The sequence below is a fragment of the Ornithodoros turicata genome, unplaced genomic scaffold (genome assembly GCF_037126465.1).
Source record: "Ornithodoros turicata isolate Travis unplaced genomic scaffold, ASM3712646v1 Chromosome33, whole genome shotgun sequence".
In the NCBI taxonomy this organism is placed as follows: domain Eukaryota; kingdom Metazoa; phylum Arthropoda; class Arachnida; order Ixodida; family Argasidae; genus Ornithodoros; species Ornithodoros turicata.
In genome coordinates, this window is record NW_026999359.1 from 239,500 (window position 1) to 252,606 (window position 13,107).

A 13,107-nucleotide genomic window follows, 5' to 3' on the forward strand; every position below is an offset into this window, starting at 1 on the left:
TGGAATCACGTTGCCTTCCACATCATACCTCACCCACAGCTGCGGAACTCTAAGCCACCTTTCTTTCTGCAGCACATCGTTTATTTCACCCCACGGGAATGGGTCGTGTGCACTGACTCTGCATGTGTGCTGCAAAAAAAATGAAAATTCTGGCATTGGAGGCTCATCCGCAACGCTGGTGATGGCTGATTTAATGTCTTACAACCTTGTCTACGAAGCAGGGACACGCTAGTTTTCCAAGGGGTTCCAGCCAATTGCGATGTCGAAGGGAGCATATTCTTCTCCATTGCCCGCACTACCAACCTTCCCGAACCACACTTTCCGGATCCCTCATCGAGCTCGACTCCCCCCCCCCCCCCGCGCTCTCTCACAAAAGTGTTTGGTCCCTGGCCACATCCTGCACACCAACGCTCTGCTCTTTTCAGCTTTCTGGATAGCATAGGACGTACAATTAGACTTCGATCCTTATTGTGAAGCGGCTTATTACTTCACTCCTCGCATTACCACTAGCAATGGGGTAGCGTATCGCCGCTGGCAATGAGACTTCCCATTCATCATCTCGCAATAAAGTTGTTGTTGAGACGAGTACTGTGCTTTGCATCGGCAGACTCTAAGTTACTCACCCATTCACTATTGTCCCTACTAAATTGCATGCATGTATGTATCAACTCGGCGTTTCAACTCGAAACTGTACAATACAAAGCTCTTCCCTTTATGCCCAGTAAACCACCAATATCCCAAGGATGTCCCAAAATAGTCATGGACGTCACCGATATCAAGAACGTCGCCTGGATGTCCAGCAGACATCAGCTTTTGGTCGTGCAAATTTGCTCCTGCCAAGTACGTCCCTGGGATATCCTGATTTTCTCCACTGCGACTTCATTCGCGAATATATATAGAGGCACATTGGACATTCACATAACAGCTAAGCCATGACAAAGCCGCATTTCGGTGACGCCTTCGATATATATGGTGAGTATTTTTTTGTTCATCCAACATTATAAAACAGCGACGTGCGATAGAAAGAATAGGTGCATCAAAAACCTATGAAAGAGGTTAAAATTTGTCACGTATTTCCTGTCATAGACAGCGTAAAACGGTCATTGCGTGTTTCATTGGCATCCCTTTTGTCACAGGGCAGACTTCTTTTGAAGCCCAGCAAATCCACCAAACAGAATAGCAGGGGGCGCTACAAGCGGCTTCGACTCCCTATTCTATCCAATCCAAGACAGGTCACTCCCCAGGCTTGCCGGCGGTGTAAACTGCGAACAGCTCACTGTCTTCTGCTTTGGCGATCAAAAGGAAAAACTGGCGACCTATTGCGACTACGATAATTGTAAGTACTTCCAAGACTGTGTTAATGATATATGTTTTATGAGATGTGCGTTCCACTAGGTTGGATTGTACGTTTTGCGAGTGACAAGAAGTAGGCTTAGAAGCTAGTGAAGTGAGCATCGTCAACGCAACGTGCCGATCAGCTTAGCGACGAAAGTATACAGCGATGCCGAAGTACAGACAGAAGTACGTCATTCAAAAAGCAACTGCTCGTGCTCGTGAAACGTTGTTACTGTTAAGTGAGGGCCGTTCGACATCTGCTCCGCAACCGTTGCATGCTGTTCCCGACCGCGGGCATTCATCACTTCGTTCCGCGCCAAGCGAAGCGGCGTCCGACGATTCAAACAGCGATAACAATAACGACAATGATAATGAGAATGTTGCTGCATCAGGTTCTGATTCGCAAGGTTCTTCTTCTGAAATCAGCTTTGATGGTGAGCTTCATCGTACGTCATGTGTTGCTAATGAAAGTACTTCGGACAGCTCTTCCGACAGCAGCAATGACGAAGCTACGCCTGGTGATCTTCCTGATCTTAGTACTGTGCTACGAACATGGGCACTCCGCGAGAAAATAAAACAGTCGTCACTGTCGTTGCTGTTGGGAATACTTCGCGCGTATCCCTATCATGCTGATCTCCCGAAGGACGCCAGAACACTTTTGCAAACGCCCAGAAATTCAAGCCAACATATAATCGACATGGCCCCTGGTGAATATTGCCATTTTGGTTTGCTTCCTGGGCTTCAAGATATCTTGCGGTATGCTGGTCAGCCTCCCTCACACATTCGGCTTGGATTTAATATTGATGGTCTCCCTCTGTCCAAGAGCACTAAAGTCGAACTGTGGCCCATCCAGTGCCAGGTGAAGGATATTGACATGCCACCATTTCTCGTCGGTGCCTATTGTGGTCGTTCCAAGCCAAGCTCACCAAATGATTTCCTCAGGAAATTCATTGACGAAGTGAAAGACCTACTTGAGGAAGGCATTGTGATTAATGGTTCATCCATTTCAGTAACATTTCATTCATTAGTATGTGATGCTCCTGCCCGTTCTTATGTTCTTTGCACGAAGGGGCACATGGGATACTCTGGATGTCCAAGGTGTACAGACGAGGGAGAGCATACCATGAACAGAATGAGCTTCTCTACATCAATATCATCGTTAAGGACAGACGAGAGCTTCCGAACTCAGGCTGACCCAGACCATCATCGTGGCACATCGATATTGACAGAGCTGCCTATTGATGTTGTAAAAAATGTGCCACTTGATTATATGCACTTGGTGTGCTTGGGTGTCACAAAAAAGCTGCTCTTGCTCTGGGTTAGTGGACCGTTATCAGTCCGCCTCGGTCCGAGAGAAAGAGCCATGATAACTGAAGTGAGTCTTGCGCTGACAGACCACATACCGAGAGACTTTGCTAGAAAGCCGAGGGGCATAGACGAAGTGGATAGGTGGAAGGCGACGGAATTCAGGACATTTTTGCTGTACACCGGCCCTGTAATCCTGGAGTCCGTGCTCCCGAAGCCGCTGTACCTGAATTTTTTGACACTGCACTGTGCCATATCTATCTTGGCTAATGAGAGCCTCTGTCGCACACAGAGTGACTATGCTGCATCCCTGTTGGGACACTTTGTCCGGACGTTTGCTGACCTTTATGGTGCTCAGTTCATCTCTTTTAACGTGCACTGCCTTTTGCACTTAGCAGACGACGTAAGAGAGTATGGCCCACTAGACTGCTTCAGCGCTTTCTCCTACGAAAATAATATGCAGGTGTTTAAACAATTGCTGAAGAAGCCGGGAGCAACGCTGAGCCAGCTCTATAATAGGATAAAAGAAAGGCAGCTTGTGGAGTCAAAGACTGTGCAAAGCAGGAATTGCAACATAGAATGCAAGCGCCCTCACGATCGTGGTCCCCTCGTGCTTGGCTGCTTGCCACCGCAGTACGATGCTCTGAAGCTGAGGAACTTTATGCTAACGTGCACAGGCGCAGACCGGTGGTGTATGATAAATGACCGGATTGTGAAGATAAAAAACTTTGCAGTTCTGAAGTCATCAGGTCAGCCATGTGTGATCGGCCATGAGCTCACTTCAAAATGTGATATGTTTCTGAGACCATTTCCATCATCTCTAATTGGGATTGTAATCGCTTCTGGACTGTCAGAGCTTAAAGCATGGCCACTTGAAAATATTCGAAAGGTTGTTCAGTTGCCTCACGAGAAAGGGAGTGTCATCATACCACTGGTGCATTTGAATCGCTGATGAAAATCATGGCGCCTACGTAACCAAGTCCCAGTTTTTTACGGACATTCCAAAGTAGATCAAAGTTATGAATCGTTATAGGAATCATGCTGTATTTTTTATTTTTTGTGGATGTTGTACAGAGACAGATGTTGGTTGTTGACTGCTTTGCAGATGCAATACGCAATTGTTGAATTTACCGAAACACAAGAGGTCGAGGTGGTTCCTTGCTCATGGATCACTGGCGACAAATGTCTTTGGCCAAATCGGCCATCAAGCAAGGTTCAACGTATGGTGAAAAAAGGTTTGCCTCCTGGGCTAGACCGAATGGAGTACAGTGCCAAAGTGAAAGGAATATTTGGTAAGGTACACGTATAAAATGCTGAGCATGTTACGTTAATCACCCTTCCTTACAGCATCATACCACGATGCTCGGCTGAAGCTGCCCCTGTCTGAGTTAACTTCGGACATTGGTTCAGATGTTGTTCCTGCCAAGAGAAGGCGAAAGGCGAAAGTGTTTGAAAGTGAAGAAGAAGAAGAAGAAGGAAGCTTCCCACCTCTTCCCGAAAGCTTCGTGAAAAGCACTCAAGGTACCTGTCCAATTGTTTTGCTTTAATGCTTGTGCCAATCCATATGTTAATACCTTGCAGGTGCAACTCCAATATGAGTGGCTTCCAGTAAAGCACAGGCACTATGTGAGTTCATGGGCATATTATGAACTGTTTGTTATTTTTAACCTTTGATTACCTTCACAGCCGCACGACCTGATGCTAGGAATGACACCCAATGTGTCAGCCAAGGTCTGTATCCATGAATGTAACTCAACATGTTCCCGATGTTTCACAAAGGTCCCCCAACTCGATAATTCGAGCATGTGTGCGGAACAGAAGCCTTACACGCTTTGTAGCTCGCCGGTGCTTGTCGTTCTTTCTGAGGAGCTCATTTTACTCGTTGTAGGACACTGCAGTGAAAAATAAAAAAAATGGGGGTCATCTCAGTGCTCCTTTAAAGCTCGTTCACATGGTGCACATTTCAGACGAAAGCCACCCTAATTGGTTGTATGTATCTAGGGGCGTTGCTGCGTGTATAATTGCATATTATACTTTGTCGTGCGTGTGGGTTGATTGTTATATCAGGTGACCAGTTCATGCTGAGTACTAAGAATGTCTTCCATTATTCTTCAGGATCCAGCTATCTGCTGCAACCAGGGGATGAGTCAGATGCTGATTCTGGTGAGCAAAAATATATTCAAATGTGAAGGTTTTGTAGCAGTTGGATATATGCAATCCTCCACAGTGATATCTGAACCAGACTCAGGATCTGCATCAGTACCTCCATCATCAACAAAAAGTATTCTAGGAAGCAGTGACATGTCTACACGTAAGCGTACAGATCATGTTGCAGAATGCTTGACAATGTAGTCATCAGCGTTTGAATAATTTTGTGGCCTTTTGCACTTCACTGGGTATGGTAACTAAAGTAGGAATTGCTTTGTAGGTACAGCAGTGCAAAACAAACCTGCAGATGAATCTTCTTCAGTCAATGCAGAAAGCAGACCCGTGCCTCTACATGGTGTGTATATAGTGCAATATAAAGTAAGGCCACAGTCATGTTTAGGAAAGTGGTATGTCCAGAGATGCACAAGGAACTTCATGCTTCATTTAAACATTATATATATATATATTAAAGTCAGCAACTACGTTTTCTGTGAGAACGATGTGTCAGATCCCCATTTTATACTTTCAGAGTTCCAGCGTCAGGTTCTTCGATTACTGAACATCATACGCTTGAACCAGCAACAGCAGGGCGACCTCCTATATGGCTTCACATCTTTAAAGTCTAGTACCGTGATGCCTGAACAGCCCATAATTGTGCCAGAGCCACTAGACACCATTGAGCAGCTGGACCAGTTCGAGAAGCAGCTAACACCAGAAACCGAGAAGCAGCTGGTAAGATACCAGCCGTAGTGCCTGACATGGAGTAGATTCAGGCTAGCTCGTGAACAAACTCCATAATATAAAGGCCTGAGTCTGGGTACACAGGGGGACAACACAAATGCACAACTCAAACCAGCAATAGTCTACTAATCACAAGATAACCATGTACATATAGTCACACTGCATGGGAAGAAAAGGGAAACGAAAGGTACCAAGGAGGTCACGATCTCGGAATGATAGAGCAAGGCTTCAGCATACTGGATGAGTTGCTACAGGGGCAACACTAGCACAGTTTCCTGCATTGAGAATTGCCAAAGCCTCTCACCCATAGTGTGTTATATATAGTGCCTGACCAGCAGCATGGCCGAGTGGGCTAAGGCATCCGCTCGTTGGTGATCACCAAGGTCGTGCTATAGACTGGGAGGTGGTGGGTTCGAATCCTTCCTCCGGCTGTGCTGCCTGAGGTTTTCCCTGGGTTTTCCGAGGACTTTCCAGGCGAATGTCGGCACGGTTCCCCCTGAAGTCGGCCCAGGACGCACACTAATCCCCCTGTCCCCCACTCCTTCCTGCTGTCCTCTCTCTGTCTGTACACCGCTCATAGCCACAGTTGCTTCACGGTGCTAACACGCAATAAAAAAAATAGTGCCTGACCTGCACCCAATATTTAACTTTATGGAGAGTATCTCTTTTCTGTAGTCGATAAACAACAGTTACATAAATTACATTTAATAAGTAGTATATGTGTATGTTTTCCTCTGAAAGTGCACTGCTATTTAATTTCTGCTTCAAACACTTTTCACAAGCAGTGTCTATTCCTCTGGCTTTTTAAACTCATAGGACTCTTAGATCCTCCTTTGTATTCGGGAAATTCTGCATTTATTCCGTCTCCATAGTTATCTCTAGCCGTGAGCATGATGCGACATTGAGCTCAAAAAAATATATGAATATCAACTTGTATATATTTTTGTTGTTTTTGCGCAGGCTCTAGAGCTAGCACGTCTGGGAGGAACCTCCTGTAAAATCGCAGTGAAGAGGATGCTTTGTCATCTCCTAACCAACAAGTTAGCCATGCTGTTTAGTTGGCTTGGCAACAAAGGCAAGGATAGCTTCAAGCACCTCAAGATCGTCAGCATCATGTTGCGTAAGTCTGCAAGGTGAAATTTGCAAACGCTTTCTTCCAATAGTGACGTTACTTCAGTGTCGTTACTAATTTGCTCTTCACGATATACATGTCAGATTGTCTATCACACTGCAAACACTGCTCCGCAGCAGTATCATACACAAAGTCGCAGTTTGGTGACCATCAGCACCATTCCCACAGACATATACTGCTGCCGGTCAATAATTTGAACTCCAAAGTATAGACTTTACCAGTTTTTCAGATTTCTGTTCCAATAATTCAGACAGTTTCTCAAAGACGTGCTCGATTCTTTGTACTAGTCATGTTCAAACCTGCTTGATTTTTGGCACGCAGTCCCAAGTGTCAGAATGCAGAAAAGCAACGGCCCGCATGACCGATAAAGTGTTCACTTATTAAATAAAAATAACTTTCAAATTTTACGTTGCACACTTGCAGAACCTGTTTTACGCATGGGTGATTCCAGCTCGAACGTCCCAGTGGTGTTGCTCGACGAACGTCGATTTCCGAGAAAAAAATATATGATGTTGGGACATGCGTAAACACCCACCAGAAAAAAAATATTTTTTTCCAACGCAGTTTAGAATGGCCGTAGGGCGGGATCGAATGTTCGCTCTGGGCGAAAAACCATGGCGCGCTTGTGGAGGGAATACGGCTGTAAATAAATAAACAAGTTCGAATTAGGTCATTTTAAGGAAAGTTAGTGTCATCTCTGACAGCTTCCATACCTCATGCAATCAACGCATTAAACCATACTGGAAAAGCAAAGTCAGTGCACATTGTGCCAAGTTCGGAATTTTTTCCCTTAGCCAACGGTTGGTGAAAAATCAGCTGACTATATTTTTCTCTGATAGTTAAGTAACAATACATTGCACAGAAAACTATTTTAGGTCATGTGACATATGGTTTATTTTCTGCAAAATTGCAAAGTTGGCCTTTTGAGCAAATATCGGTAAATACAGCATGCAAAAAAGGGATCGGTAGACGAGTTCCGGATCCGAATTTACCATCCGAGGTAGTCATCATTATTCCGGTTAACACTACTGAAAGTATCGCAAGGGCAGCGGCGTCACAAGTGGTTGCTTAGAGTGTGTTCTTTTTTTTTTTTTCTCTCAAAAGAATGAAATCGCCAAACACAAGCTTTCACTTGTAGCTGGCAACATTTGCAGATTGCTAGTCTTGTAACATCGCATGCTGCAAGGCAATGGTTTGTGCCAAGGGAATCCGTTTATGGTCCCAAGCATAAGCGGTCTAGATCTTTTTCGCGATGCTTGCGAGGAGTCAGCTGTATCCTTCTGGTAATTGCACTGTAATGAACAATGTAATAATTATGGTAATTGTGCCATGATGTACCAAGTACACCAAGTACAAAAGGAGAGCACGCTAGCCACTGACCTGGAAAGCTCTTCCCCAAATTATTCAACGAACTTTCATGTGAGATAGTCGCACATGTGTGGTCTCCTAAACAGGGTTCTCCACATGTCCTGTCTTATCTTGTGTTCCAAACAAAACCAATCGGCAACATTGTAATGGTAACGTGTTGGCTTGCTGAGCCCAAGATTGCGAGTTCGATTCTGGCCGAGGACGGTAGCAATGCGGGGGAGGTAAACATTTTGCTTCGAGCACCATGTGTCGGAGATTTCTGACGCACGTCAAAAGAACCCCAGGTGGTCAAAATTATCCGCAGTCCTACTCTGCGGCACGTGCAACATGTCACCACAAAAATATGCTGACACACCTTACGTGAAACATCACGGCACCATTGCCATTATTATTACGTTTTTCATTAGGGTGCAATTACCAGAAGGACACAGCTGACCGCTCGCAAGCATCATGAAAAAGATCTATGCCACTTATGCTTGGGACCATAAACGGATTTCCATGGCACAAACCATTGCCTTGCAGCATGCAATGCTACAGGACTAGTAATCTGCAAATGTTGCCAGCTGCAAGTGAAAGCTTGTGTTTGGTGCTTCCATTCTTTCGACATACAAAAAGAAGAGCTCTAGAAGACCACTTGTGACAGTGGTGAAGACCACTGCAAGTCGCGAAAGCATTGCTCAGCGCCATTTCATATGCTATGGCAACTTTAAAAATTCGTCACGCGGGATCAACAAAAAATGCCCTGCAGATACTTTCAGTATTAGTAGCCGGAATAATGATGAGTACTTCGGTGGTAAATTCGGATCCAGAACTCGTGCACCAATTCCTTTTTTGCACGCCGAATTTGCCGATATTTGCTCAAAAGGTCAACTTCACAATTTTTTAGAAAATAAACTATATGTCACACGACCTAAAATATTTTTCTGTTCAATGTATTGGTACTATGCTATCAGAGAAAAATATATACAGCTGATTTTAGCCAACCGTTGCTAATGGAAGAAATTCTGAACTTGGCACAATTTGCGTTGACTTTGCTTGTCCAGTATGTTTTAATGGGTTGATCCCTTGAGGTGCGGAAGGCTGTCAGAGATGACACTATCTTTCCTTAAATCGACCTTATTCGATTGTTTTTTACAGCCGTATTCCCTCCACAAGCGCCACAGCGCGCTCTGGTTTTTCGCCCAGAGCCCACATTTGATCCCGCCCTACGGCCATTCTAGACTGCGTTGGAAAAAATTTTTTTTTCTGGTGCACGTTTACGCATGTACCAACATCATATTTCTCGAAAATCGACGTTGGTCGAGCAACACCGTTGTAACGTTTGAGCTGGAATGACTCGTATTGGGACCTTAAGCGAAAAATATTCCAAGGGAAAAAAAGTCTACGTTTAGTGATTTTGTTTTTCAAGTAATTAATCGGTTTCGGTTTACAGGTTTGTTATATGGAGTAGCACGTCAGTGCGCTCTTATGAATCACCTACATCCTTTGGAAAAAGTGATGCATGGGCAGTGCTTTTACAGAGTTTACAATTGTCCACTCGTGTTGGCATCTAGGACATTTTCTAGTTCAATGCAATTGGTAGTAGAATGCAATTCTAGTACGGTAATGCAATCCTGCTTTATTTACAGGTGGTGTGCGGCAGATAAAAAAGTTGGAAAAGACGACTGAGTTCGATGTGGAAACTGAAATCAAATCATGGTTGCGCCACGCGAAAGAGCGACAGGCCCGAACGCAGAAGGAGTGAAACACAGGTACCTACATTACTGAGCTTGGTGTTCTCTGAGAGGCACTTGTTCGCATAATTTAGGTGACATAAGTCAAATTTCTTTACAACAAAACTTGACCACGAAATAAATTTGTAGTAAATGTCACTTTGTTAAAGATGATGTGTCATGCTCTAGGGGCACTGGTGGGACAGAAAAATTGCTGTAGTAGCATTTGTTAAAAAGGTCTTCACCTTAATGCATTTTGACTGTACAATTACATTAGCTTGAGTAATTAAATATTGCATCGAAAGCAATTCTAATATGGGGTGTCAGAGAACCTCAGGGTTCACGAGGCAGCCCCGTTTTATGACTCCCTCAATTGGTGGACAGTGGACCTTTTTCACAATGGCCCATGTACATGCATATGACCTTGAGGTGCTGGAGTGGTTTATCTCAGTATACACTGTTTGGCGCAGTATATGAGGACAGAAATGGGGAGACTGCGCAAGGTCGTCAGTCCAACTCCAGACTGGTTTTCGTTCTTTGTGCTCCCCACATGGATTTGTTCTGACACGGGCCGAGCATGGTTCGCTGGTGTGTCACCAGGATATGACGTGTGTGTGAAAAAGGTCCCTTTGTTGGGGAACGGTAGCCGTTCACAAATTGAGGGTTCACTTTAACCTGACATTTGCCTCCTGTTGTTGCTGAAAATTATAGCCCATTCCCCCAAAGCATAACCCATCTTATTGCACATTCCCTTTTCAAAGTGGCAGGCTAGCAGCGAATGGGACCATACAAACTTAGACATGTGCGTTGGTAACCAAGTCACCTGTTTGCAAGTCCATACGGTATCATTCGCTGCTAGCGTGGCACTGTGAGGAAACAAGGCGGAGAGCATGCTTCGTAAACTGTTATCCAGCACTGTTGAACAGCACATTTTGTTACACACTTCAGCTCCTCTACAAACAAACCCAGACCGAAATCTGTTCCGTATGATCGATACAGTTCTTGTTTCTTTTGCAGCCACCCAGACTGACCATCCAAGGCTCCTATAAAGGCTACATTGTTGGAGTTACAAGGTGACTTGCCAGAGCCTAGTCGAGTCTACCTAGTCAAGTATTCTACATTGTGAGAACTTTTACTGCTACGTGTACCTGTTTTTCTTACTAAGCGAGCTGCTTAAAGAAGTAGAGCACCGTCAAACATTTTCCTTAGCACCGGGTGTTTGAAACTCATCACAAACTTTTTGGAAGATGCTGTGTGAAGTTTGCAAGTTATCCTTTGGCACAAGTCTGCAACATTTACACCATACGTGCCTTTCTATGTTCTAGTTGTAGTAGCTATTGCGGTCCTAAGCTGTGCGTTCATGAAGCCATGCTGCCTTGCGTGTCAAGGAATGGTATGTTGAAAGTTAAGTGTTTTCGTGCGGCTTCCTCGAGTGATACCCCTGTGGTATAGTCAGTCTTCGATGATCACCAAAACCAGTGTCCATTGAATGCTGGTGTAGCATCCCCTTTACACGCATGGGGGCAGGTGAGATTGAACAGTCATTGGACATTGGCATTGATGACCATCGAAGGCTGGCTGTTTAACAGGGTTATTAGATGTCATGCCCCCGATCTTTATCCTTTAGACCATTACCATGTTTTTTGATGTGCGGAACATTTTTAGCTGCTAATTTTGGTGTCACAAGAACAGTTCATATAGAAGACACGCTGCCTTTGTAATTTTTCAAAGATGTGTCATGTTGTGGTGGCAACTTTAGACCTGTGTATCTCATGTTTGCATTCCTGTCAATCCCTACGTTACATACATAACTTTAGTTTAATTTTTTAGGTTGTATTGTGTTGGTGACTCTAGACGTGTGTACCTCATGTTTGCATTCCTGTGAATTCTTGCACTGCAATAACTAATTCCTTGGATTTTATAAGATTTTATTGTATAACTGTTATATGGTCACGAATATGATCTAATTTGGTGGCTTTGTCGCTGCTTTTTATCCTACCTAGTCATGATATGATACTCATTTTTGCATTATCTATAATAAAGCTGTCTGTTCATTTTAGCAGTTCTTCCCTGCTGATTCTTACGAGAGCATGACATATGCCTGCAGGCCTTGTCAGAGCAGTCCTGTATTTGGTAGTAATCCCACAGCATAGCAACACCACTCCCATCAAAAACTGTAACATTTATCTGCATGGTGAAACATATTGCATGGGTGTACTTGCAGGGCTGTTCTTTTCCGACGGCAGTGGTGTAGCTGTGCAGTTCGCAATATATCATTTCAGTGTATGCTGAGATTTATTGATAGCCAGTATCAGACCCGAGTGTGCGCCACTCGTCAGCTTTTATGTGGCTGCGTCAATGCTCAGCTCTGTACTAAATCGGCCAACTGTTATTTTAGCGAAAGCGTGAACAGTTAACATAAAAACTTAATAATATTGCATAATGACTACATATGCAAGCCAATTTTATGGGAAACAGTAAACGTCCCATTGACGTCCAGTTGTCCAGAATAGATGTTCCTGGGACGTTCCCTGGACTGCAAAATGAGGAAGAAAGTCTATTCCCATGGACGTCCCATGGATGTAAACGGGACGTTCTGAGACCTCCCTGGGATATCCAAATGTCAGATTCAGTTCTTCCCCAGGATACCCTTGGGACGTATTTGGTTTACTGGGTAATGCCTCCTTTCAGGTCAGCATCCCTGGTAGGGTCGCTGGAGCAAGGGATTTATAATAAACATGAAGAGGCGATTTCATTCAGATGGGGTCCTAACCTTTGTATCTCCGATTTCTTTTAAAATTGTTCATCTGATAGGCCTGTCTGTACCATGAATATCATAACTGATCCCACATAGAAATAGGATATAAATTTCTGCAGGTAACGGGGCGAAATCTGTGCGCTTCCTTACTCACCTGTTTCGTCAACTTTCGAGCACTGCATCCCCGCACTCATAGCTTACAACAAGAAAATAGATTTCGTGGTCCGCCTCATTCTGAACTTTCACTCTGCGAGATAATTTCAGTTCCTGATGAGAGGCTAATTGTCTTTAAATTGTCTGTAAATGCAAAACCCATCTTTGATTCTAGTAAAAAAAAGTATTCCAAGAAGAAAATGTAGGCTTTCTCATTATAGTTCACTTCCTCATCTGGCTTCAACATCCTTAACCATTTTCGCAGATACCTCCCGAAAAGCGGCTCACTCGGGCTTTTATCCGCAAATGTGTCAGGAGCAGCTCGATAGGAAAACGAAAAGTTCCAGACGATGTTGCAATGACCTTCTGCGTAACTTTTTTCTTCTAGCACTTGCATTAACGGTGACTGTTTCAAGGTTTCTACAGTTCTTTCCACTGGTCTGTTGGATTGCGAA

General features: G+C 44.2%; 1 protein-coding gene and 1 long non-coding RNA gene across 4 annotated transcripts; both read left to right on the forward strand.

The window, feature by feature from the left end:
- The first annotated feature begins 725 nt into the window (after positions 1-725).
- Positions 726-4,191, forward strand: LOC135373874 (uncharacterized). 2 transcript variants are annotated; one of them, XR_010416638.1, is made up of 5 exons: positions 726-840; positions 902-972; positions 1,137-1,336; positions 3,746-3,932; positions 3,988-4,191. It is a non-coding gene; the product is annotated as an uncharacterized LOC135373874 (long non-coding RNA). The 2 variants fall into 2 exon arrangements; XR_010416637.1 differs by having other exon boundaries at positions 902-1,336.
- Positions 4,192-4,209: 18 nt separating this feature from the next.
- Positions 4,210-11,262, forward strand: LOC135373873 (uncharacterized). Of its 2 annotated transcripts, XM_064606920.1 has the most exons (9): positions 4,210-4,266; positions 4,327-4,371; positions 4,756-4,803; positions 4,868-4,951; positions 5,069-5,143; positions 5,318-5,520; positions 6,490-6,649; positions 9,658-9,780; positions 10,759-11,262. In XM_064606920.1, exons 4-8 carry the CDS (start codon positions 4,942-4,944, stop codon positions 9,771-9,773), a joined length of 564 nt encoding a protein of 187 aa, XP_064462990.1. In that variant the 5' UTR covers positions 4,210-4,266; positions 4,327-4,371; positions 4,756-4,803; positions 4,868-4,941; the 3' UTR covers positions 9,774-9,780; positions 10,759-11,262. The 2 variants fall into 2 exon arrangements, with proteins under 2 accessions (XP_064462990.1, XP_064462991.1); XM_064606921.1 differs by lacking the exon at positions 10,759-11,262 and having other exon boundaries at positions 6,490-6,662; positions 9,658-9,779.
- Positions 11,263-13,107: the final 1,845 nt, after the last annotated feature.